At 50.6% G+C, this 25,367-nt stretch overlaps 1 protein-coding gene and 1 long non-coding RNA gene across 7 annotated transcripts; one reads left to right on the top strand and one right to left on the bottom strand.

The window, feature by feature from the left end:
• Positions 1-522: 522 nt before the first annotated feature.
• Positions 523-13,944, bottom strand: LOC105492090 (serine peptidase inhibitor, Kunitz type 1). 4 transcript variants are annotated; one of them, XM_011758995.2, is made up of 10 exons: positions 13,470-13,944; positions 5,249-5,376; positions 4,877-5,015; positions 4,622-4,792; positions 4,417-4,443; positions 3,971-4,096; positions 3,805-3,855; positions 2,086-2,256; positions 1,824-1,871; positions 523-1,373 (listed from the first exon to the last, which is right to left on the bottom strand). In XM_011758995.2, exons 1-10 carry the CDS (start codon positions 13,942-13,944, stop codon positions 1,168-1,170), a joined length of 1,542 nt encoding a protein of 513 aa, XP_011757297.2. In that variant the 3' UTR covers positions 523-1,167. The 4 variants fall into 4 exon arrangements, with proteins under 4 accessions (XP_011757297.2, XP_011757282.2, XP_011757312.2 ...); XM_011758980.2 differs by having other exon boundaries at positions 4,574-4,792; XM_011759010.2 differs by lacking the exon at positions 3,971-4,096.
• Positions 13,945-14,200: 256 nt separating this feature from the next.
• On the top strand, positions 14,201-23,531 carry LOC105492083 (uncharacterized). 3 transcript variants are annotated; one of them, XR_011606142.1, is made up of 4 exons: positions 14,232-14,318; positions 18,782-18,873; positions 20,799-20,965; positions 23,241-23,531. It is a non-coding gene; the product is annotated as an uncharacterized lncRNA (long non-coding RNA). The 3 variants fall into 3 exon arrangements; XR_011606143.1 differs by having other exon boundaries at positions 20,818-20,965; XR_011606144.1 differs by lacking the exon at positions 18,782-18,873 and having other exon boundaries at positions 14,201-14,318; positions 20,818-20,965.
• The last annotated feature ends 1,836 nt before the right edge of the window (positions 23,532-25,367 follow it).

Genomic DNA, 25,367 nt, shown 5'->3' on the forward strand with positions numbered 1-25,367 from the left:
TGGGGGGGGCACCAAGAGGTAGCTTGAACAAATGCAGGGGTGTGGGTTGGAGTGGAGTGTCTCCACTAAAGGCTCCTGGGAAGGAGCTCAGAGCCTGGTTAGCAGGTGCTGCACTCCAGCGCAGAAGCCAGGGCTTCTGTGGGGAGGGAGGCAGCCAGTCACCTGGGCCCTAACCGGTGGAGGTAGGAGCCACGGTGCCTGTACACCCCTAACCCCAACCTCCAAATGAACAGAACTATGGAGAGCTCAGCTGGCTTGTGGAGAGGATCACACCAGGAAGAAATGTTGCACAGCAGCACTGTAGCCTCCTCACACTCGTGGCTCCCATGGCCCTCTCACTCCTCCCCTCTGGTGGTCAAACCTGGCACTGCTCTCTACCCTCAGGGGCCAGGCCAGTTTCGAGAGAGACGATGGGAAAACCTGCTCAACAGGGTGGCCAAAGCCTGAACCAGCTGAACAGGACGGTCCCATCACCCCCCAGCAACCCTGTCTCCCTCCTGGCCCATAGAACAGAGCCAGAAACCCCACAAACCACTTTTATTACCCTGTGGGCGGGCTGGACTGTGATGTTGGAGAACCCTGGGGGTGGGGGCTGCGGGATGCAGCTGAGCCTCTCCTGGCTCTGTCTGCCGGTCCAGGCCAGGTTGGGGCTGGTCAAGGGCAGGGAGCCCAATCTTAGGGGAAGGCCTTCCCCACCTCTTCACCCATGCCACAGCATTAAATAAACAAAAAGCAACTCTTTACAGCACAAACGACACAGGGAAGTCCTTCCTCCCAGCCCTGGGCGCACCGTGTGGAAGAGGAGCTCTGGAGGACGGGGTTGGGGCCTCCAGGGTCTGATACCACCCCACGCCTCTTCCTAGCGCCATGGGGTAGGGACAGGCAGCTTTGAACAGAGGAAACAAAACTCCAACTTCCTCCAAACTCCTATGCAGGCAGGTCCATCTAGTCTGGTACTTCTGGTCCAAGGGTTTTCTGCTCCTTCCAAACCCTTTCTCAGGATCTGAGCTTAGCTGAGACTTCTCCAAGAGGGGCTGGAGCCCTGGTCTCTGAGGCACAGTGGGCCTGGGAAACAGGCAAGAGTCTGGTTCCAAAGTTTTTCCCAGCCCAGCCCTCTGCCTTGGCAAGCAGGAAGCAGGGCCAGGTGAGAGCCGGCAAGACCCAGGCTCAGAGGGGCTGGGTGGTGTGGTTATAGACCAGGTGCTCCGTGTCCTCAGTAGTGGAGACAGTGGAGCTAGCAGTGGTGGGTGGTGGGTGGTGGTGGTGCCTGTGGAAGCCCTTTCTCTGGTTCTTGAAGAAGCAGTAAGCTAGGATGGATACCACCACCACAATGCAGATGACCAGGAACACTGCGACAGCCATCTCCACAGAGCCTGGGGGAAGAAGGGGTAGAATAAGGGGCTCCCATAGCCTGCCTGGTTCTGACACCCACCCCCACTCTATGGAAGGGACCAAGTCAAATGGATGCCAGGTGTGGAAGGACATGGGCACCCGGCTCAGACCTCCCACATATGAGCAGCTGAACAGCTCTGTGCGGAGCTCAGAGGAACTCTGGTGGGCCTCAGGTCTCAGCTCAAACTGCATTCCTTGCAGTTAGCTTGGGGGAAGCCTGGGACGCTGCTGACGGACATCGGCACGCACTTTACTGTACTCCCTCCCTCATGTGTGGCAGGCATCCCTATTTGATTACGGTACTCTGTCTCTGTAGGCCACCTTGGCATCCTTCTCAACACAGGTTGGGCTGTCACAACCCATCAGATGGAGCTGATCCGTGAGTTGATACCTACATGCCAACCTCAGTTACAGGACAGACCAGGGCTTACCTGTGTTGGGAATGGGGTTTTCCCGCCGCAGGCCAAACACATCCTTCTCTGTAGAATGATGAGGGGAGAGACCAGTCAGTACTAAGGGCTCAGAGACTCGGCTGCTCCCCAGTGCCCCAGACCCCGCACTGCCATCCTCTCCCACCCCTACTCTAGGCACTCTGAGGATGGAGGGGTGACTCCCACAGGCCTGGGGACAGAGTGGAGGCCACTGGCTAAGCCTTCCCCCTGTACATGCCCACCCTCTCACTGGCCCGCTCACTGGAGATGCCGCCACAAGACTCGAGGCACTGCTGCTCTTCCTCAAAGTTGTTCTTGTTGCCATAACAACCGCCATAGGTAAAGCGGGCACAGTGTTCGCTGAAGGGGTTGTAGTACCAGCGCGGGATGCTCTCCTTGCAGAGTCCTGTGTCTGGCAGATCCACACAGTGCCCTGGGGGGTATGGAGCAGGCTGTGGTGAGCGAGTCCACGGCCTCCCTGCCACCTTCTGCTAGGCTCCATGTGGCTGCTGCCCAGCACCTCCCCACCCACCACGGCTCAGGGAGGGCCTGAGAGGCCCCAAAACACCTGGCCCAGCTGCAATGGTGCCAGAAAAGGGAAGACAAAGCCTGGACAATAATTGTAGGCACAAAAGTAAACTACGCTGACTCATAGTTATTTCAATTTTCTTTCAGCTTTTCTGACTGGGTCACAGTCTCAGTTTTCCAACACTGGGTCTTTGTTGGTCTTTCCAACACTGGGTGGTTTACCTCTTTTTTTTAGACAGGGTCTCGCTATGTTGCCCAGATTGACCTCAAACTCCTAGGCCAAGCGATCCTCCCACCTCAGCCTCCCTAGTAGCTGGGATTCCAGGTGTAAGCCACCACGGCTGGCTGATTTACATTTCTTAACAAAGAGGATGGGCCTCAGGGTCTGAGCCTTGGCCGGCAACAGCATCCAGCTAGAGCTTATTATTATTATTATTATTATTATTATTATTATTTTGAGACAGGGTCTCACTCTGTTGCCCAGGCTGAGGTGCAGTGGTGCCATCTCAACTGACTGGTCTCCATCTCCCAGGTTCAAGTGATCCTCCTACCTTAGCCTCCTGAGTCGCTGGGAGTACAGGAACGCATAACCACATCCGGCTAATTTTTCTATTTTTTGTAGAGATGGGGTTTTGCCATGTTGCCCAGGCTGGTCTTGAACTCCTGAGCTCAAGCAATCTGCCAGCCTTGGCCTCTCAAAGTGCTGGGATTATAGGCGTGAGTCACCGCGCCTGGCAAGCTAAAACTTTTGTTTTATTATATTTATTTTTGTTGTTTTTTAATGTTTGGCAAGTAATAGTGGCTTCCCATTTATGGTAGTGATGTGAAAGTTCCTTTTTAATATATTACATTTAAAAAGTAACTGATTGGCCGGGCGCGGTGGCTCAAGCCTGTAATCCCAGCACTTTGGGAGGCCGAGACGGGCGGATCACGAGGTCAGGAGATCGAGACCATCCTGGCTAACACGGTGAAACCCCGTCTCTACTAAAAAATACGAAAAACTAGCCGGGCGAGGTGGCGGGCGCCTGTAGTCCCAGCTACTCGGGAGGCTGAGGCAGGAGAATGGCATAAACCCGGGAGGCGGAGCTTGCAGTGAGCTGAGATCCGGCCACTGCACTCCAGCCTGGGCGACAGAGCCAGACTCCATCTCAAAAAAAAAAAAAAAAAGTAACTGATTAAGTAAATAAGATCTGAGTAACATGCGGTGGGCATGGCTGAAATTATGAAGGTGTTTGGAGAATGACTGATGCCTGGAAAACACAGAGCCACAGAAGAGAGCCCAGGACCCAGCCAGGGAAGAAGCTGAGCATCTGGAGAACTGGGAGCCCACCCCGGCTCTTCGTGCCCACAGGCCCGTACACCCGGCAGGCCCCTCAGGCACTGCTGCATAGAAATAGTGAGGACGGCAGTGTCAGAGTCTGCCCTGATCCAGGGCACCTGGGGAGGATCTCACCTTTGTCACTGGGGAAATGGATGCGCTGGAGCTCGTCAAAGCCACTCGTGTCTGCAGAGATGAAATGTCAGAGGCTCGGCCCCAACAAGGGTCTCCCAGGGGTTCAGGGCAAGGCTGTCAGGACCTCCCTGTCTGCTGCCCAACCCCCTCTATTCCCCGGCCTCACATTTTTCACAGGTGGCCTCGTCGGAGGCGTCGGGGCAGTTGGGGGTGTCATCACACTCCAGGAAACTGTCGATGCAGCAGCCATTGCTGCAGCGGAACTGGGTGGGCTGACAGGTGCCAGAGCACACTGGGTGGGGGCGGGACGGGTGGAGGGGAGGTCAGGCTCAAGCAAAGAACAAGTGCCCAGGGTCCATCTTCTACCTGGGCCTCTCTGCCCAGACACAGCACATCCCCCATTCCCTTTCCACCGACCCCACTCCTCTCCCCGCAGACTGGGTGGATCCTCACAGGAGGATGCTGGGCTGGAAGGGGAGGGATATTTGTGGTACTTCCATAAACTCTGAGGGGAGGAACAGCTTGGGCAAAGGCAGGCTGCTCAGGGGCATGGGGATGATATGGGCTGGATAAGTGGAGGGGATGGGGGATGGGGAGGGGAGTAAAGCCCACCTGGATGGTGCCTTTCCATGGAGGGGCCTGGGAGAGAGAACAGAGACATGAGAGGAGGCATGACCAGGCTCCAGTGGGGATAAGATGATTTGGGGGGGGTGGGCAAGGGAGAACTCTCACCACCCACCTCCCTGGCCACAGAAGAGAGACCACTCACCCTGGGGGAAAGTCGCCTGAGCCCCAGAGCTGCCTCTCAAAGGCCCACCTTGCACACCCCGGCAGGCTAGAATGCACTCTTCTTCCCGAAGGTAGTTGTTCTTGTTGCCCAAGCAGCCTCCATAAACGAAACTCTTGCAGATCTGCTCCATGGGGTCATAGTACCAGCGTGGGAAGGAGCCCCGGCAGCGGCCCACCTTGTTGGATGCGAGGCAGTAGTCTACGGGGGAGAGCTTATGAGGGGACCGTGCAGCCAATCCGCAGAGCGGGGGCTCCAGGTGCTGCCTCCTCACCCCTCCCTCACCTTCTGTCTGCTTGGTGGACAGCACAGTGACTGTGACGTTGGCCGTGTCCTCTGGGTGGTCTGAGCTGGTCACTGTCAGCTGGAACAGGTAGGTGCCTTCCTTGAGTCCCCACAGTTCCACCTGGTTTGGGTCTTTCCTCTGCACACAGGAGTGGCCATCAGGCTTGGGCAGATGCCTTGGGCTGCCCCAGGCTCGGCCAGACACACACCCACACCCCTGGCGAGGCCAGGGGGGACTTGGATTAAATGCATCTTCAGCCTGTCTCCTCCCCATCCCATCCGGGGCCACTGGTTGGCCTAGGGCCCCAGAAAGGGGCTCCCAGAAGGCTGGCAGGCAGAGGGCGGGGTCGGAGAGTCAGCCCAGTGTCTCACCTCTACCCTGACATCCGTGTTACCCCGCAGTAGGCGCCAATCTGTGTTTTCCACATCCTTCAGCACCAGGGGTTCCTGGGGTTGTACCTTCAAGTCTATGCCCGCCCAGGTCTTGGGGATTCCAGACCCTGGTGGGGGGAGAAAGTGAGATAAGGTCAATTCTCACTAGATGGACCAGGCTTCTCCTAGGAGCAAAGTGGGGTGGTGACAGTATGGGCCCCACCTAGACCAAACGGGGACTCTGCAGCCTGCATAGGGTGCAGGTGGGAGCCCCCAACAGAACCAGCTTCTTGATCTCTATTCAGAGACAGCATGTTTTTGGTACACTGAAGATATTTTTATGTTGTAACCCACTTTCTTTCCTTTTTTTTTGAGAGATGGGGTCTTGCTCTGTTTCCTAGGCTGGAGCACAGTGACTATTCACAGACTCGAGCACGGCCATTATAGCCTCAAATTCAAGCAATCCTCCTTCCTCAGCCTCGTGAGTAGCTGGGACTAAAGGTGCAATCACCACACCCAGCTGTAAAACCCTCTTTCTGAAGCAAATTACTGAACAAATTGCCATCTGATCTTAGTGAGTAAACACACACACACACACACACACACACACACACACACACACACACACACGTGAGGGAATGGGCTTGTTTCTATTTTCTACAATAGAAACACCTCAGACACACTCGGCTTCCAGTTACAAGGGGTCCCAGGAGCCACGCCCTTCCTTGACTTGACAGTGCCTGTGTCTGAGGCTTCCCCACCTCAGGGTCAGGGATCAGGGAGGGTGACAAGCACAGTGCAGGATCGCTACCTGTAGGGGCTGAATGGCGGCCCCTCCAAGATATGTTCACATCTAACCCCTGGGACCGTAACCGTGGTCTGATGTGGGAAGAGGGTCTTTGCAGAAGTGATTAGGATCTCCAGATGAGATCATCCTGGATGAGCTGGTGAGGCCCCAAATCCAATGACAAAGTATCCTCATAAGAAACAGAAGAGAAGACAGAGCGAAGGAAGAGAACGCCACGCGGAGACAGAGGCAGAGACTAGAGTGATGCAGCCACAGCCAAGGTATGCCTGGGGCCGCCAGAAGCTGGAAAAGACAAGGAAGGATTCTCCCCTAGGGTCTTTGGAGGGAGCGCAGCCCTGCTGACACCTTGACTTGGGGCTTCTGGCCCCCAGAACTGTGCGAGAATAATTTTTTTTTTTTTTTGAGATGGAGTCTCACTCTCATCCAGGCTGGAGTACAGTAGCACAATTTTGGCTCACTGCAACCTCCGCCTCCAGAGTTCAAGCAATTCTCCTGCCTCAGCCTCCCGAGTAGCTGGGATTACAGGTGTGCACCAACATGCCCTGCTAATTTTTGTATTTTTAGTAGAGATGGGGTTTCACCACATTGGCCTGGCTGATCTTGAACTCCTGACCCCAAGTGATCCTTCTGCTTCAACCTCTCAAAGTGCTGGGATTACAGGCAGGAGCCACTGCACCTGGCCAAATTTCTGTTGCTATTTTCTGTTTGTTTTTGTTTTTTGTTTTTTGAGACGGAGTCTCGCTCTGTTGCCCAGGCTGGAGTGCAGTGATGCAATCTGGGCTCACTGCAAGCTCCACCTCCTGGGTTCACGCCATTCTCCTGCCTCAGCCTCCCAAGTAGCTGGGACTATAGGCACCCACCACCACACCTGGCTAATTTTTTTTGTTTTTGTATTTTTAGTAGAGATGGGGTTTCACCGTGTTAGCCAGGATGGTTTCGATCTCCTGACCTCGTGTTCCACCCGCCTCAGCCTCCCAAAGTTCTGGGATTACAGGCGTGAGCCACTGCGCCCAGCAAATTTCTGTTGTTTTAAGTCAACCAGTTTGTAGTCATTTGTTTTTTTTTTGTTTTGTTTTTTTTTTTTTTTTTGAGACGGAGTCTCGCTCTGTCGCCCAGGCTGGAGTGCAGTGGCGCTATCTCGGCTCACTGCAAGCTCCGCCTCCCGGGTTTACGCCATTCTCCTGCCTCAGCCTCCCGAGTAGCTGGGACTACAGGCACCCGCCACCTCGCCCGGCTAATTTTTTTTGTATTTTTAGTAGAGACGGGGTTTCATTGTGTTAGCCAGGATGGTCTCGATCTCCTGACCTCGTGATCCGCCTATCTCGGCCTCCCAAAGTGCTGGGATTACAGGCTTGAGCCACCGCGCCCGGCCTGTAGTCATTTGTTACAGCAGCTCTAAGAAATTAATACATTGCCCTTCAGGGGATTAGTCCAGTTGGGCAGATAAGACCCCACGACATGAAGCAACATGTGGACAAAACAAGGCAGTGGACATTCAGAGAAAGGAGGCCACGGCAGGCTAAGAGGATAAGGGAAGGCTTTCTGGAGGAGGGAGAAAGGATTTTTTGTTTTTTTCGTTTTTGTTCTTGTTTGGTTGTTGGGAGAATGTAGGGTGTTGTTGAAAATGGCAGAACACAGCTGAGCAAGGTGGCTCATGCCTATAATCCCAGCACTTTGGGCAGCCAAGGCATGCAGACACAAGATCAGGAGATCAAGACCATCCTGGCTAACACGGTGAAACCCTCTCTCTACTAAAAATACAAAAAATTAGCCGGGCATGGTGGCACGTGCCTGTAATCCTAGCTACTCAGGAGACTGAGGCAGGAGAATTACTTGAACCCAGGAGGCGGAGGCTGTAGTGAGATGAGATCGTGCCACTGCACTCCAGCCTGGTGACAGAGCGAGGCTCCATCTAAAAAAAAAAAAAAGAAAAGAAAATGGTAGAACTCATGAGAAACCAAAGCAAAGCAAGGAGTTAGGAATTTGCAAGGCCAGTTCGGTGGACAGTAAGGAGAACAGCTGGGTTTGAGTTGACCTGAAAGCACCCTGGATGCCAGGCCAGGGTGTTTGGACACAGCAGGAGTAACATTCAAATATTAAACAACTGGTAGTACAGAAAGGGGACAGACACTGGCCGTGAGCAGTGGCACAGAGTCCTGGAGGCCACAGCTGCACCAGACATTGACCTCTTAGATACATGACAGAGGTCCAGGAGTTCAAAGGGAGGGGCCAAAGGCTTGGACAGCAGGGACACTCCTGAGCTCTGGGCGGCAGCTGTTTTCCCATCCGTTTGGAAGTATTCTGTGGCACGAGGAGGCTGGCAAGTAGACCAATACAGTGGTCCAGGGCGGATAGAACAGGAGTGGCCCGAATGCCAGAGCAGTCAAGGGAATGGAGACAAGGATGTGAGAAACAACGCTGGGCTGATGCTTCTGGCTTCTCCCCTTCCAGTCTCTGGGAACTGGGAAGAAAAAGCCAGGACACAGGCAGAAGGGAAACCGGATTTAGAGGGAACATATGGGTTAAGTCACAGCGAAGTTAAATTTGGGAGAAAGCAAGCCACCCAGAACCAGCAGACAATGAGGGATAGGCATGGCTTGGAAAGAGAGGCGCTGGCTGAGTATATGCTGGGCAGCATGCTAGGGACTCCACCTGCATCAGCCATACCCGGGGTTGGCACTAGCCTGCAGGCCAAATCCAGCCCACTATCTCTTATATTTTGGAATGGATGAAAAAACAAAAGGAGAATCCTTTTTTATGACATGTGAAAAGCACATGAAATTCAAATTTGTGTCCATCGATTGGAACACAGCCTTGCCCATTACACGTTGTGTATGGCTGCTTTCATGTAACAACAGCAGAGCTGAGTAGTCACAAGTAGGACTGTACGGCCCACAAAGCCTAATAATTTTCTATTTAGATCTTTACAGAAAAAGTTTATTGTCCCCTGGAGTCCATCATGTACCTTTATAACCAGCCTGCCACACCTACATTCTCACCTCTTTTCAGATGAGAAAGTTGACACCAGAAAGATTAAATGGCTTGCCCAGAGTCATTCAGTTTCTAAAGGCAGAGCTGGGATTTGAACCAAGCGAATGCTCCACAGCGAATGCTTTCTTCAAAACGTAATTCTATAGGTTATCCACCCGCTCAGAGGTGTGATTTTAATTGCTTTTATAATCTTGGGTTTTTAAATTTTGCTTTTCTAGTTTAGGTAATACATGTATGATATAAAATTCAAAAGGTGGCTGGGTGTGGTGGCTCATACCTGTAATCCCAGCACTTTGGGAAGCTTGAGCAGAAGGATGGCTTGAGCCAAGGAGTTTGAGACTAGCCTAGGCAACATAGTGAGACCTCATATTTACAAAATAAAAAATTAGCTAGGTGTGGTGGCTACTTAGCTATTCAGGAAGATGAGGCTGGGAGGATTGCTTGAGCCTATGAGGTCGAGGCTACAGCGAGCTGTGGTTACACCACTGAATTCCAGCCTGGCTGACAGAGTGAGACCCCATTTCAAAAAAAAAAAAAATCAGAAAAGCAAAAACCAATAGTGAAAATTAAGTTACCTCTTCTCCTTAAGAAGGAACCTTCTCTATCAGGTTTATTACCCCAAAGGTATCCATTTATACGTGTGTGTGTGTGTGTGTGTGTATGTGAGAGACAGAATATCAAGAGACAGTATTTGAATTTGCAGGCATGTGAGTTCTTCATCTTGTTTTGCCCATATATATTGGAAATCGTTCCCTAGCAACACATGAAGAGTTTCCTTTTGTTGTTGCTGTATCATATTCATTGTATAAATGTATCACAATTTATAATTTATTTAACCACTCCCTACCAGTTTCCTGATTTAGATTTTCTTTCTTTCTGTCCTAAGAACTAAACCATGCTGCCTTAGGGTTTATTATTATTACGAAAACAACATCACAGTATTCAATTATAGGATGTGTTGACAGACAATGCGATTGTTTCCAATTCTTCGTTATTATAAACAATACTACAGGGACTAACTAGCTGGTAAGCTATTTTATCCGTGTATAGGTACAGCTGCAAGATGAATTCCTACAAGTGGAATTGTGTTCAGGGCTGTGTGCATTTAGGTTCGATAGATATTGCCCAACTACCCTCCACAGAGGCTCTCTAGAGAGTTTTTTCAAGTGTTAGAGTGAATGCAAAGAAAAGAAGAGAAGGTAAAGAGATAAGAACATAGGAAGGTAAAGAGATAAGCTGGTAGGAGGCTGAGTCACAGGGATTCCTCTTTGGTGAGGCAGAGAAAGCAGAGCCAATGGGGACTCACAGAAGGTGGTCCTGGGGCTGAGAAGACCAGGATGCACAATGACAGCAAAAGGGATGGGAAGGGAGAGATTTCAGGAAGAAACATGTTGAATGCTTCAGAGGCCTACAAAAATAATAGAAAGAGAACTGGGTTCCAGGGATTAGGGGAAATAAGACAGGAATGAGCAGGAACGAAAAGTGGCTGTCTGGAGGCAACCTCCCCGCCCAGGGGCTTGGTTGACAAGCAGGAGAGTACCCTGAGAGCACATGCCAAGGGAGTAGTGAGCTGGGAGGAGCCCAGTCCTCCATCCTTGCATTTTGTAGAAAGAAGACAGACTACTTAGCAGTCTGTCTAGCAGACAGACAGGCTAGCCCCACTAGGCCCCCAGAGTGGAAGTAGCATGCAGAGTGATGCATCAGACTTTGAGCTGAATCAGAGGCTGAATCTCACCCCCACACAACTCAGTCCTCTCCAAGCCCCAGCCCCCAGGACCAAGGAGCAGGTACCTTGCCTTACCACTCCCTTCTTCCCACCCCCAAGAGAGCAAAGGGCTAGAGTAGCAATAAAACCAGCCCCTCCCCCAGTTAGTTACCAGGTCTCAGGACCTCAGGGAAGTGCAGACTCCACCTTCTCAGCCACTTCGTAGGACTAGGGAGGAGGAGAGGTGGGGGAAGAGAAGGGGAGAGGAGGAAGTGCAAGCTGCTCGGCCTCCAGCTGCAGGAATCTACTGGCCTGGCCTGGCCACAGGCAGAAAGAGGAACAAACAAACGCATTCTGGGGAGCATTTATCTATGTAATAGGAGAATCAAAGGTTTGGAAGCTCTCAGTGCCCGTGACCCACCCAACCTGCCTCATCCTCCCTAGCCCTTAATGACTCTACCCTGTCATTACCCACCTCCAACCTCTCTAACTGGACCCAGCTAAGAATAAACCCCTTGACACACACACAGCTTTTCCCACTTCCCAAAGCACTGCAGTACTCTTAAGAATGGCCTAGAATGGCCTGGAGCTCATACTCAGTCCAAGCCCTACCTGCCTCCCTCAATGTACCAGGAAATCCCCACTCCACCCTCTCTTGTGGCAAACAGGCAGGTCCCGGGGGTTTCCAGATAAGGATGGCTGGTCTCAAGACCATGGGGCCACAGTCCAGCTCAGCTCCCTGACCAGACTCCAGAATTTCACACTCTGGCCCTGGAGAGGGACTCCCATGGGGCCTCTGTGGAGCAGGAAGGGCAGGAGCAACTCAGGTCAATAAGAGTCATCACCACCTACACTTCCTGCTACTTCCTTGTGGAACAGGCTGCAGCCCTGGTCCAGTGGGACTTGGTGGCCCAGCCTGGCCCTCAGATATGTCCCCCTCCCATCCCCAGGAATCCCCATGTCACCTCTCCTCAGAGACCCAGGAGAGCACTGGAAGGATAGGGAGAAAAGAGGACTCTTAGCCTGGCAGAGTGACTAGCCCAGGAAAAGGCTGCGGAGGAAAGCCCTTTCTCCACTTTCCAGAATGGAGACCACGCCCAGATGTGGCCCCAGTCCAGTTTTGGCCCCCGAACTCCCCAGTCTCCGGCTCTGTTATCCACTGGGCTATGTTGGGTCAGAATGCTAGGTTTTTACCAGAGAGATGGTCTTGTGTGAAAAACAGCACGGGTTATTTATTATTTCAAAAAAAGAAAAAAGAAAAACAGCATGGGACTTTTGGAGGTCTCCCCTGTGGTGAATCCCAGGCCTACCATTTATGGGCAGTGTTACCCTGGGCAAATTCTTTAACATGGGAGTCTCAGTTTCCTAATCTAAAAAATGGGATGACTGCTAGTAGCACCCTTTTTGGAAGTTGTTGTGATGAGGCCTGAGTGAGAGGATGTGTGGCACAGCAATCAGTAAGCTGTAAAGTGCTCACGGAGCTTATGAGAGGTGACCCTCCCCTGCCCTGGAGTCCCACCTGGCCAGAACCCCAGGTAGAGAGAATGGGGAACCAAGGCTCTGGACTGGCCCTGATCCCAGCAGACAGTTCAGCCCCGGGAAGAAAGAGGAGGAGCCCTGGCCTTCACTTTGCCTTTATCCATGGAAGTAAACAAGGCTTGGGCTACCAGATTCTAAGCAGGGAGAGCCCTGTCTGGCTCATGCACAAGCACACACACCTGCCTGGACAGCTGACATCCCTTCCCTACTAGGTATACATACCAACAGGCTGACTCACCCCACAACCCTCCTCATCCCCTACCCCAGAGCCTCTAGGCTTCTGTGCCTACAACATCACTCCTCTCCCTTTGGATCAACTGCAGACTGGGCTTGTTTTCTAGTCTCAGATCTGGCAGTCTTCCTGGACCACCAAAAGGCCAATCTATTCCTAGGGCGTAGAGAGATGCTAAGAAGTCCCAAGTCCAGCCAGTGGAGGAGTCTATGGCCAGGCTCACCTGACAGGGCATCAGTGTACCCAGACCAGTGCTTGGCCAAGGTGCCTTTCTAGTCACCAGACCATCCAGACAGCTCACTCCTTCAATCAGCCTATCAGTGCCATAGGTCAGGAGTCCTGGGGACTGCCTCTCCCCTCCAGTACACACAGCCCAGAGCCAAAGGCCTCCCTGTGAGCACCAGCCCATCACCTCTGAATATCCTGAGTTCAGGAGACAGAGCCTGGGCCCTGCCCTCCCTACTCGTGTCCCCTTTCATTTGTTTACTGTTTGTACTGCCTACTTCTAAGGAGGACTTTGGGTAGAAGTAATCCCAGCACTTTGGGAGGCCAAGGTGGGTGGATCACCTGAGGTCAGGAGTTCAAGACCAGCCTGGCCAACATGGTGAAACCCCTGCTCTACAAAAAAAAAAAAAAAATTAGCCGGGCCTGGTGGCTGGTGCCTGTAGTTCTAGCTACTCGGGAGGCTGAGACAGGAGAATCACTTGAACACGGGAGACAGAGGCTGCAGTGAGCAACCAGAGATCATGCCATTGCACTCCAGCCTGGGTGACAAGAGCGAGACTCCACCTTAGAAAAAAAAAAAGAAAAGAAAAAAGAAAGAAAAAAAGGCAAAGAAAAAAGAAGTGGACTCTCCTTAACTCCTCTCTGATGTTCGCCTCCCCTAGGACCCCACAACCAGTCCCTTTTCCGAGTCTCTCCAAACTCATCCTGACACCCTCCTCACCTCCAAAGCCCTGGGTCTGCAGCTGGCGGTAGGAGCGGTATACTTCCCTCGTGAGGTAGTTGATGAAGCCCTCCCTGGGCGCGAACTTGCACACGAAGTTCTGTTCGTAGAGGCAGTTGATGAGGAAGCAGGCGGCGATGGCGTCCTCCCCGCGGTCGGGCTGCAGCTCCACCAGCGCTAAGTTGCAGTTCTGGGTGGTGCAGCAGGCGCGCACACAGTCCCAGCCCCGGCGCACGCTGGGGGACTCTAGGAAGGTGGCTCCGTTGCTGACCGAGGCATTGGTGTCCAGCACGAAGGCAGGCACCCCGGCGGTAAAGAGGTTCAGGCAGTCGGCTCCCGAGGGCAGCCCCGGGGGCGCGGGCGGCGGCCCGGCCTGGGTGCCCTGGAGGCCGAGCGAGCACAGAAGCCACAAGGCGACGGCAGGGATGCGGGCCGGGACGAGGCGGGTGCCGGCCATAGTCCTCGCAGGGGCCATCGCCTTCCTCTCCAGGGTGATCACCTTCAGAGCGCGGGCCTCTGGGTTCCGAGGGTGCTGGTGACCTGAGAGAAGGGAGGGGACAGAGGAGGAGACACATCTGATCAGCCGGGGAGACTTCGGAGGAGGCGGGCCGGCCAGGAGGAAGTGCGGGGAGGAGGGACCGGAGCACCCCGGGAGCGAAGAGGGAGCGCGGACCCTGCCCTCCCACTCGCCCTCCAGGGACCCGGCAGCCAGACGGACCGACAGGCGGACCGCTAGGGAGGTCACGTACCCGGACACACGCAAGAGCGCAGAACAAAGGGACGGACATGCTCCAGCCCGCTCCGCCTGCGCCTCGGCCTCGCGCGCCGGGGCCCCGGTTACCTGCGCAGGTGAGTTGGGTGGGGCCGGGTCAGCCGAGGTTCCGGTCCCGGCTTCCTGCGCGTCTCGGACCGCGGCTTCCGCCCCGGTGCTCGGAGAGCTGGGGTTCGGCCGCCTTCTCCCCCTGGTTTCTGGTGAAACTGAGTCAGCGCCGTCGGGGCGGGGCCGACATTCACCTCTGCGCTGCCGGCCCCGCCCACGCCCGGTGAGCGGCGGCCTCCTCCAGCGCCGAGCTCCAGTCCCGGCCCGGCCCGCCCCGCGGCCCCGCAGCCCGGGCGCCTCCCCGGCAGCCAGCTCCTGTAGGGGCTCTCGGGCTCCATCCAGTCTAGCCTCGCGAGGGAGCCCCGCGCCCGAAGCGCATCCCCAGCCGGGAGGGGACGCGGCCCGGACGGGAGGGTCCGGCCTCTGGGGCGGCGGCCTCCCGCCTTCCTTTCCGGCCGGGGCCTGCATTCCCAGCCCCAGACCTGAGGCCTGATGCAAATAATCTTTCCGGCCCTCGGGAAATCATTTCCATTTCGTGGCGGGAAGGGAACACAAAAGTTGCGTGGCTGCACCTGTGATAACTGGGATCCGGGATGTCTGCCTCACTGTCAGCTCCGGGAAGCCCTCCCTGCTGTCAGGGTGAGAAACGGAGGTGATTCCCCACGTCCAGGCTGCCCTGGCTCATTGGACTGTTGCCCCTTTCCCTGGGGCCCAGGCTTCCTCTCTTTCACAAAAGGGACGCTGCTGGCCACTTTCTTCCAGGGAAATATCATCCTCGGAAGCCTGGAGGTTCTCCAGTTCACCAAGTAGCTGAGTTATTGCCCGTCACGAAACCGTGGACTCCTTGAAGCCAAGCTTATTGCTCCTCCTGAGTAAAGAACTCTTAAGAGACCATTCTTTACACGGCAAGGGTCTGAACAGGTGAAAGACAGATGAAGGCAGGGCTGGAGGAAGGAATCACATAGCATGCTCTCTTACAATAGAGATTCCAAACCTTTTCCTGATGGCTTAACAACCCCCAACCCAATGGGAACATTCTTCCCAGTTTCTCATCCAGAGCAGCTTTGCCTAGCAGATCCTGTGGCCAACCCTTGGATTTTGCTGAACTGCGACATCCTTCAGCTGCTCACATGAAGCGTGTTGGGGTGGGAATCTGGGGCCTGTCTCCCCTTCTCTGGATTTTTAGGGTTTATCCACAGACCCTGGCACACTGGTGGATATAGAACAATGATGGTGTGCCGGAAATGAAGAAAATGATTGTGCAGTCACTGGGAAGAGTTTTGTGATTTGATTTCCCCTTATGGCTAACACATTCAAGAATCTTTTTCTTTTTCTTTTTTTTTTTTTTTTTTTGAGACGGAGTCTTACACTGTCACCCAGGCCGGAGTGCAATGGCATGATCTCGGCTCACTGCAACCTCCACCTTCCAGATTCAGGTGATTCTGCCTCAGCCTCCCAAGTAGCTGGGCTTACAGGTGCGCACCACCATACCCAGCTAATTTTTGTATTTTTAGTAGAAACGGAGTTTCACCTTGTTGGCCAGGCTAGTCTTGAACTCCTGACCTCAGGAGATCCACCTGCCTCAGCCTCCCAAAGTGCTGGGATTACAGGCATGAGCCACTGCGCCCAACCTCAAGAATCTTAATAGAGGGGAATATTACCTTATGGTAATATTACATTACCATAAATTTATCATTACATCCATTACACTCACCATTATAAAAACCAACATGAATTCAGCACTGACAATGCCTAAACTCTGTTCCTAAGCACTGCCCATACATTACCCTATACTCAAAACAAATCTAGGGAAGTACTATTTTTAGTCCCATTCTACAAATGAGCAAACAGGCTCAGACAGGTAAACTGATTTGTCAGGTCTTTCAACAGTAAAGTGGCAGAGTAGGGGCCGGGCGCGGTGGCTCAAGCCTGTAATCCCAGCACTTTGGGAGGCCGAGACGGGCGGATCACGAGGTCAGGATATCGAGACCATCCTGGCTAACACGGTGAAACCCCGTCTCTACTAAAAAACACAAAAAACTAGCCGGGCGAGGTGGCGAGCGCCTGTAGTCCCAGCTACTCGGGAGGCTGAGGCAGGAGAATGGCGTGAACCCGGGAGGCGGAGCTTGCAGTGAGCCGAGATCCCGCCACTGCACTCCAGCCTGGGCAAGAGAGCCAGACTCCGCCTCAAAAAAAAAAAAAAAAAAAAAAACCAAGTGGCAGAGTAGGGATTGGAGCCCAGGCAGGCCAACCCCATGGCTTCAGTGCTTAAACCCTGGACTTTATGGTCCTTGCAATTCTGACTTCATCTGGAAGTTCTGCCCTCACCTCAGATTCAACTTTCTTGAACCTGTAACTCACTTTCTTTTTTTTGTTGGGGGGACGGAGTCTCACTGTGTCGCCCAGGCTGGAGTGCAGTGGCACGATCTCGGCTCACTGCAAGCTCCGCCTCCTGGGTTCACACCATTCTCCTGCCTCAGCCTCCTGAGTAGCTGGGACTACAGGCGCCCGCCACCATGCCCGGCTAATTTTTGGTATTTTTAGTAGAGACGGGGTTTCTCTGTGTTATCCAGGGTGGGGTAACTCACTTTCAAGTGGTGAGCAGCCACCATTTGTTGAGATGCCCACTGTGTTCCCTCCAGGCACTTGACATAGGATTGCTAATGCTCAGGACAACTCTGGAAATTGTTTCCACTTTGCAGAAAGGTTCACTGACTCCATCAAGGTCAGGTAGTGAATGAAGAGTGGTGACAGGTTGTAGAGAAGTTAAACTTGTGAGCTTCAGACTCAGACTACTGGGTTTAGCTCTTGCATCTGCCACTTCGTGTGGCCTTATGCAAGTTATTTGATCTTTCTGTGCCTTAGTCTCCTTGAATGGAAGTGGGGCTTCATAGGGGTTTTTTTTTTGTTTGTTTTTTTGAGACGGAGTCTTGCTCTGTCGCCCAGGCAGGAGTGCAGTGGCCGGATCTCAGCTCACTGCAAGCTCCGCCTCCCGGGTTCACGCCATTCTCCTGCCTCAGCTTCCCGAGTAGCTGGGACTACAGGCGCCCGCCACCTCGCCCGGCCAGTTTTTTGTATTTTTTTTGGTAGAGACGGGGTTTCACCGTGTTAGCCAGGCTGGTCTCGATCTCCTGACCTCGTGATCCGCCCGTCTCGGCCTCCCAAAGTGCTGGGATTACAGGCTTGAGCCACCACGCCCGGCCCATAGGGTTTTTTATGAGGATTAAATGAGTTAATGCAGATAAAGCATTTGACACCTAGAGTTCTCAATAAATGTTACTTGAAATGACAACAACAACAACAACACATGCTGGTGAGGATGCAGAGAAAAGGGAACGCTTATACATTGTTGGTGGGAATGTAAATCAGTTCAGCCACTGTGGAAAGCAACTTGGAGATTTCTCAGAAACTTAGAACTACCATTCAACTCAGCAATCCTATTACTGGGTATATAACCAAAGGAAAATATATTGTTTTTCCAAAAAGACACATGCACTTGTACGTTCATCACAGCACTATTCACAATAGCAAAGACATGGAATCTACCTAGATGCCCATCAGTGATGGATTGGATAAAGATAATGTACTTCATACATCCCACGGAATACTACGCAGTCATAAAATGAACAAAATCACGTCCTTGCCAGCAATACGAATGCAGCTGGAGGCCATTATCCTAAGCGAATTAAGGCAGGAAGAGAAAACCAAATACTACATGTTCTCACTTATAAATGGGAGCTAAGCATTGACATAATGATGGAACAATAGACACTGAGGACTACCAGAAGAGAGAGGGAGGGAGGGGAGCATGGGGAACGTGGGCTGAAAAACAACCTTTTAGGTAATATGCTCACTACCTGGGTGACAGGCTCATCTGTACCCCAAACCCTATACCCATGTAAGAAACCTGCACATATACCCACTGAATCTAAAATAAAAGTTGAGGCCGGGCGCAATGGCTCATGTCTGTGATCCAGGCACTTTAGGAGGCCGAGGCAGGAGGATTGCTTGAGCCCAGGAGTTCAAGACCAGCCTAGGCAACATGGCAAGACCCCATCTCTATAAAAAAAAAATACAAAAACATAGCCAGGCATAGTGGCGCATGCCTGTAGTACCAGGTACTCAGGAGGTTGAGGTGGGGGGATTGCTTGAGCCGGGGAGGTCAAGGCTACAGTGAGCTATGATCATGCCACTGCACTCCAGCCTGGGTGAAAGAACTAGACCCTGTCCCAAAAATAAATCAAATAAAAGTTCAAATGATTCTTTTAAAAAAGTGACAGAGCCAGGATTGTATCTGAAGTCTTTCTGACATTAAAAGCCGTACTTTCCAAATACTACCTTATGCTGCTTCTTACATACTAAAAAGAAAAACTACATATGAAGAGAAGAAAGACTACAAGGTATTCCATCAAAGGAGTGAAAGTGATGGTATTTGAATGGTGAGTCTATAGGATAACATTTCTGCTTTCTCATTTTAAAAATATTTTCCAAGATCCCTTCAGTGAACATGGGATGCTTCCATAATGAAGAGAGAGACACACCGTGATGACCTCCACATACCATATTTGATGACAGTCTTCCATGGTAATCACTCACATCCATCTCTTGTCTGTTCCCTCTGCTGCCCTTGATCTAGGCTCTGTGCCAGCTTCATGATGGAACTCCAGGCCACCCTGCACACTGCCATGTGGTTCCCTCCTCCGGCCCTGCCTTCATCTGTCCCTCACCTGTTCAGACCCTCAGTGATCCCCAAGAACTTCTCTGGCAGAGTGTACAGAGCCAACCGTTCCCTGGATGAAGTTCAGTATTTGCATAGGCAGACAGTGTCAGAGCTGTCAGAGGAGACTCAGCTAAAACCCTTCCCCTGGCTGGGCACCGTGGCTTACGCTTGTAGTCCCAACACTTTGGGAGGCCGAGGTAGGGGGACTGCTTGAGGTCAGGAGTTCAAGACCAGCCTGGGCAACATAGTGTCTAAAAAAATAAATTTTAAAAAACAACCCGGCCAGGCGCAGTGACTCATGCCTGTAATCCCAGCACTTTGAGAGGCCAAGGTGGGTGGATCATGAGGTCAAGAGATTGAGACCATCCTGGCCAACATGGTGAAACCCCATCTCTACTAAAAACACAAAAATAAGCTGGGTGTGGTAGCACGTACCTGTAGTCCCGGCTACTTGGGAGGCTGAGGGAGGAGAATCACTTGAATCTGGGAGGTGGAGGTTGCAGTGAGCTGAGATCGTGCCACTGCACTCCAGCCTGGCGACAGAGCGAGACTGTCTCAAAACAAAACAAAACAAAAACCCTTCTCCTTATATATAGCAAACTGAGGCCCAGAGAGTTGGCCTTGGTTTGTTCATAGACACAAGGCCAGCTCCAGACCTCAGGTCTCTTGACTGCCAACCTTAGGCCCTTTCCTTAATTTGAACTGCCTTCCTGCAAAGTATTTGCAAATGATACTGTTTTCTAACTCTATACTGCCGGCCCTAAGGGGAGTTCACCTCTTCTCTTCTCTTCTTTTTCCCTTTCCTTTCCTTTCCTCCTTCCCTTCCCTTCCCTTCCCTTCCCTTCCCTTTCCTTTCCTTTCCTTTCCTCCTTCCCTTCCCTTCCCTTCCCTTTCCTTTCCTTTCCTTTCCTCCTTCCCTTCCCTTCCCTTCCCTTCCCTTCCTCCCTCCCCTCCCCTCCCCTTCCCTCCCCTCCCCTCTCCTCCCCTCCCCTCCCCTCTCCTCCCCTCCCCTCCCCTCTCCTCCCTTCCCCTCCCCTTCCCTTCCCTTCCCTTCCCTTCCCAAGATGGAGTCTCGCTCTGTCACCCAGGCTGGAGTGCAGTGGCATGATCTCGGCTCACTGCAACCTCTGCCTCCCAGCTTCAAGTGATTCAAGTGATTCTCTTGCCTCAGCCTCCTAAGTAGCTGGGACTGCAGGTGCCCACCACCATGTCTGGTTATTTTTTTAATTTTTTGGTGGAGACGGGGTTTCACCATGTTGTCTAGGCTGGTCTTGAGCTCCTGACCTCAAGTGATCCACCCGCCTCAGCCTCCCAGAGTGTTGGGATTACAGGCATAAGCCACCGTGCCCGGCCAAGTCTGTGTAGCTGTTTTCTTAGGCCATGTAGCTCACTCTTTTCTTAGGCTGTGTAGTTCACTTTCCCACTGCAAGCTTTGGGAAGAGAAGCTCTGTGCCACAGGCTCCATTCCTATTTGCCACATCACAAATACCAATCATTGCTTTAAGGAGTGGATGATTTGATGAGAATATTCAGTTCTTACACCACTACTAGAAGAGGAACACTGACTGCCTTGTTGTGGAAGTGGTCTGGCAGTTTCTGTAGGTAGGAGTGGTGGATTGTCTGCAAATGTGGCCACCGACAGCGCCTCCCATTCCTGTGTGTACATGCTGCTTCTCCCACTAGAAGGTGTCTTTTACTTTCCTTCTCTTTGAATCTGGAACTTGCTTTGACCAGTTGGACCTAGCAGAAGTGGGGCCCTGTGACTTGCAGGCCTTATGAAATCTCGTAGCTTTGTTTTTCCCTTTTAGAGCCAGCTGTGATATAAAGAAGTTTGTCTGTGCTGCGTGAGAGAGATACCACCTGAAGACAACAAGGCCCTGGAGGATGAGAGATTCTCAAGGAAAAGAGAAGGGCCTGCCGTCTTCCAGCCACACCAGCCCCCAACTGAGGAGCTGGGTGAGGCCATCTTGCATCTTTAGCCTCAGTCAAGTTGCCTCAGCAGAGACTAGCTGACGCTGCCAAGCCCTGCCCAAGTTACAGAATCATGAGCAAATAAATGACTGTTTCTGTTTTAGGCTTTTACATTTTGGGGGTGGTTTGTGTGCCAGTAGTAACTGAAACAGATAATATATTTACAGAATAAACTGTAGTTTTAATGATCTAAGTAAAAACCCACTAATTCATTATGCAGAAAAAAATGATTTTTTTTGAGACAGAGTCTCGCTCTGTTGCCCAGGCTAGAGTGCTGTGGCACAATCACAGCTCACTGCAGCCTCGACCTCCCTGGTTCAAGCGATCCTCACACCTCAGCCTCCTGAGTAGTTGAGACCGCACGTACGTTCCACCACACCCGGCTAATTTTGTAATTTTTTTGTACAAACGGGGTCTCGCCATATTGCTGAGGCTGGTCTCTAACTTCTGGGCTCAAGCCATCCTCCTTCCTCAGCCTCCCAAAGTGTTGGGATTACAGGTATGCGCCACTGTGCCCAGAAAATTTAACTTTTATTTTAAAAAGACAGTCCTCTCAGTTAGTGCTACAGCTCCGTTAAATCAAATATAGCCTCCTTACATATTTTAAGTTTCACCTAAAGGTTTCTCTGTACATAGTGAGCTATCACCTAAATGGAGGTATAAACAGCCTATAATCTACCCTTGTGCCAAACACCAAGTTTTGGCCAATCAAAAGGGGCCAACTGTTTAAACCCTCTTCAAATAAGGCAAACACTGAGCTGTAACCAATCTGGCTGTTTCTGTCCCTTGCTTCCATTTTCTGTACATCACTTTCCTTATTCTGTCCATAAATCTCTGAGCCTACTCTGGCTCAGAAGGCTGCCCAATTTACCAATCGTACTTTGCTCAATTAAACTCTTAAATTTCATTTGGCTATGGAATTTTTTTTTTTTTTTTTTTTTTTTTTGAGACAGAGGTTTACTCTTGTCACCCAGGCTGGAGTGCAATGGCATGATCTCAGCTCACCACAACCTCTGTCTTCTGGGTTCAAGAGATTCTCCTGCCTCAGCCTCCCGAGTAACTGGGATTACAGGTATGCACCACCACACCTGGCTAATTTTGTATTTTTAGTAGAAACGGGGTTTCTCCATGTTGGTCAGGCTGGTCTCAAAATCCTGACCTTAGGTGATCTGCCCACCTCGGCCTCCCAAAGTGTTGGGATTACAGGCATGAGCCACTGTGCCCAGCCTAATTTGGCTATGGATTTTATTTTATCAGCCCTTAAAGGGGAATTTTTTTTTTTTTTTTTTTTTTTTGAGATAAAGTTTCGCTCTTGTTGCCCAGGCTGGAATGCAATGGCTCTATCTCAGCTCACTGCAACCTCTGCCTCCCGGCTTCAAGTGATTCTCCTCCCTTAGCCTCCTGAGTAACTGGGATTATAGGCGTGCGCCACCATGCCTGACTAATTTTGTATTTTTAGTAGAGACGGGGTTTCTTCATGTTGGTCAGGCTAGTCTCGAACTCCCAACCTCAGGTGATCCACCCACCTCGGCCTTCCTAGGTGTTGGGATTACAGGCATGAGCCACTGCACCCAGCCTGTTTTTATTTTATTTTATTAAGTTCTGGGGTACATGTGTAGGATGTACAGGTTTGTTGCATAGGTAAACATGTGCCATGGTGGTTTGCTGCACCTATGAGCCCATCACCTAGGTATTAAGCCCTGCATGCATTAACTATTTATCCTGATGCTCTCCCTCCCCACAACCTACCCCACAGGCCCCAGTGTGTGTTGTTCCCCTCCCTGTGTCCTAAAGGGTTATTTTTGAGGAATGCTTCTAATGTCAGAAATGCTCACATGAGGGTGGAGGGTACAGGGAGGTGATAATGAAAGGATACAAAGCCTCAGGAGGAAGTTTGATATTTTTGTATGAGATCTATTGTACATGGTAAATATAACTAATAATTGAGAACTGTACATTTCAAAATTGCTGAGAGAATAAATTTAAAATGTTTTCATTATAAAAAATATTAAACATTCGAAAAAAATGCTCACAGTATTCCATTGTGGTAGGTTGCTTCCAAATGGCTCCCAATGATCTATACCTCCTGGTACTATTGCCTTGTATAATTTCCTCTCCTTGAGTGTAGTTGAACCTGGTGACTTGCTTCTAATGGATAGAATCAAGCAAAAATCATTTGGTTACGAAGACTGTAACTTTCTCTCTCTTTGTCTCTCTCTCTCTCTCTCTCTCTCTCTCTCTCTCTCCCCCCCCCCCCCAGTGCCCTTGGTGTGGTAGAAGCAAGGTGTCATGTGATAAGTAAGCCTCCAGAGAGGCCTGCATGGCAGGATCCAATGTCTCTAGCCAACAGCCTCTGGGGACCTGAGACCTGCCAACACCCTTGTTAGTGAACCTGGAAGTGGACCTCCTGCTCTTGGACCTTGAGGTGACTATAGTACTGGCTGACACCTTGACTGCAGTCCCTGAGCTGGGGTGTCCAACTGAGCTACTCTCAGAATCCCCCCTACTGAAACAGTGATATAATAAATGCTTATTGTTTCAAGCTGGTAAATTTTGGAATGCTTTGTTATGCAGCAAAAGATAACTAATACATTCATCACTGAAAAAATGAGGATATCAAACTATAAACTCTTTATTTAGTCGACCTTTTAGGGAACTAATATGGACATAAATATCAAGCCTCCTACAATTTTGCACATTCTTTGACTTTGTAGTTCTACATCTATAAACTTCTCTTAAGGGAAATCATGGATGCTAACAAAGAAATACTTACAGAAATGTTCAGCAGAGGAGCACTATTTATAATGGCAATCCGCGTATCTAAAGATGGGATTGAGTGACTAAATCATGGAGTCACCTCTAATAGAACAGGTTGGGGTTCATTAGTGAGTTTTAAAAACAGTAAAGGGATTTGCCACTGGCATTTGAAAAGTTAAAATAAAATTAAATAGAATGAAAAATATCAGAGTAAGGACAAGTTTTGCTTCATAAGAAATTTAGCTTTATATTTGTACATGTGTACATTGTGATATTAAATTCCTTACTCTGAGTCGTGGTCCAAATTTTGAAAACCTGAAGTGTTAATAAAAGATGTATATAAAACTACTTAGGTCAGGCATGGTGGCTCACACCTGTAATCCCAGCACTTTGGGAGGCCAAGGTGGGCGGATCACCTGAGGTCAGGAGTTCGTAGACTAGTCTGGCCAACATGGTGAAACCGCATCTCTACTAAAAAAACAAAAATTAGCTGGGCGTGGTGGCAGGCTCCTGTAATCCCAGCTACTCAGGAGGCTGAGGCGGGAGAATCGCTTGAACCCAGGAGGTGGAGGTTGCCGTGAGCCGAGATGGTGCCATTGCACTCCAGCCTGGGGGACAAGAACAAGACTTTGTCTCAAAAAAAAAAAAAAAAAAAGTACAAAAATTAGCTGGGCATAGTGGCAGGTGCCTGTAATCCCAGCAATCAGGAGGCAGGGGAATCACTTGAATCCGGGAGGCAGAGGTTGCAGTGAGCTGAGATCGCACCACCGTACTCCAGCCTGGGCGACAGAGCGAGACTCTGTCTCAAAAAATAAATAAATACAACTACTTAATGACATAAAATGTATCCAAAATATATTAAGTTATAAAATGTATTCATAATGTTAGAAAATGATTAATTTGGTGAAAACCCAAACAATATATGAAAAAAATGGAAAATAAATACACCAAACAGAAAATTTATACTTTTCTTTATTCATTTGTATTTTAGAGTTTTCCACAATGAGCACATCTTCTTAAAGACTCATTTCTTTTTTTTTTTTTTAAGACTCATTTCTTGAATAATCATACTAATTTAAAAGTTTTCCAAATAACTGTATATAGTATTTAACTATGTTAAATATATATGCGTAGAGGGCCGGGTGCAGTGGCTCAAGCCTGTAATCCCAGCACTTTGGGAGGCTGAGGTGGGCAGATCACCTAAGGTCAGGAGTTTGAGACCACACTGCCAACATGGTAAAACCCCGTCTCTACTAAAAATACAAAAATTAGCTGGGCGTGGTGGCAGTTGTCTGTAGTCCCAGCTACTCGGGAGGCTGAGGCAGGAGAATAGCTTGAAGTGGGGAGGCGGAGGTTGAAGTGGGCTGAGATCACACCACTGCACTCCAGCCTGGGTGACAGAGCAAGACTCCGTCTCAAAAAAAAAATTAAATTAAATTAAAATTAAATTAAATTAAAAATATATATAAAGACTAGAAAAAAATAGACAAGAAAGAAACTTGTCAGAATGTTAGTGGTGGTGGTTTTTGTCTGGTGGGATTATGGGAAATTTTGAATATTAAAAAAAATTTTTTTTTGAGACAAGAGCCTTGCTCTGTCGCCCAGGCTAGAGTGCAGGGGCACAATCTAG

Source organism: Macaca nemestrina, chromosome 7 (assembly GCF_043159975.1).
Source record: "Macaca nemestrina isolate mMacNem1 chromosome 7, mMacNem.hap1, whole genome shotgun sequence".
NCBI classification, from domain to species: domain Eukaryota; kingdom Metazoa; phylum Chordata; class Mammalia; order Primates; family Cercopithecidae; genus Macaca; species Macaca nemestrina.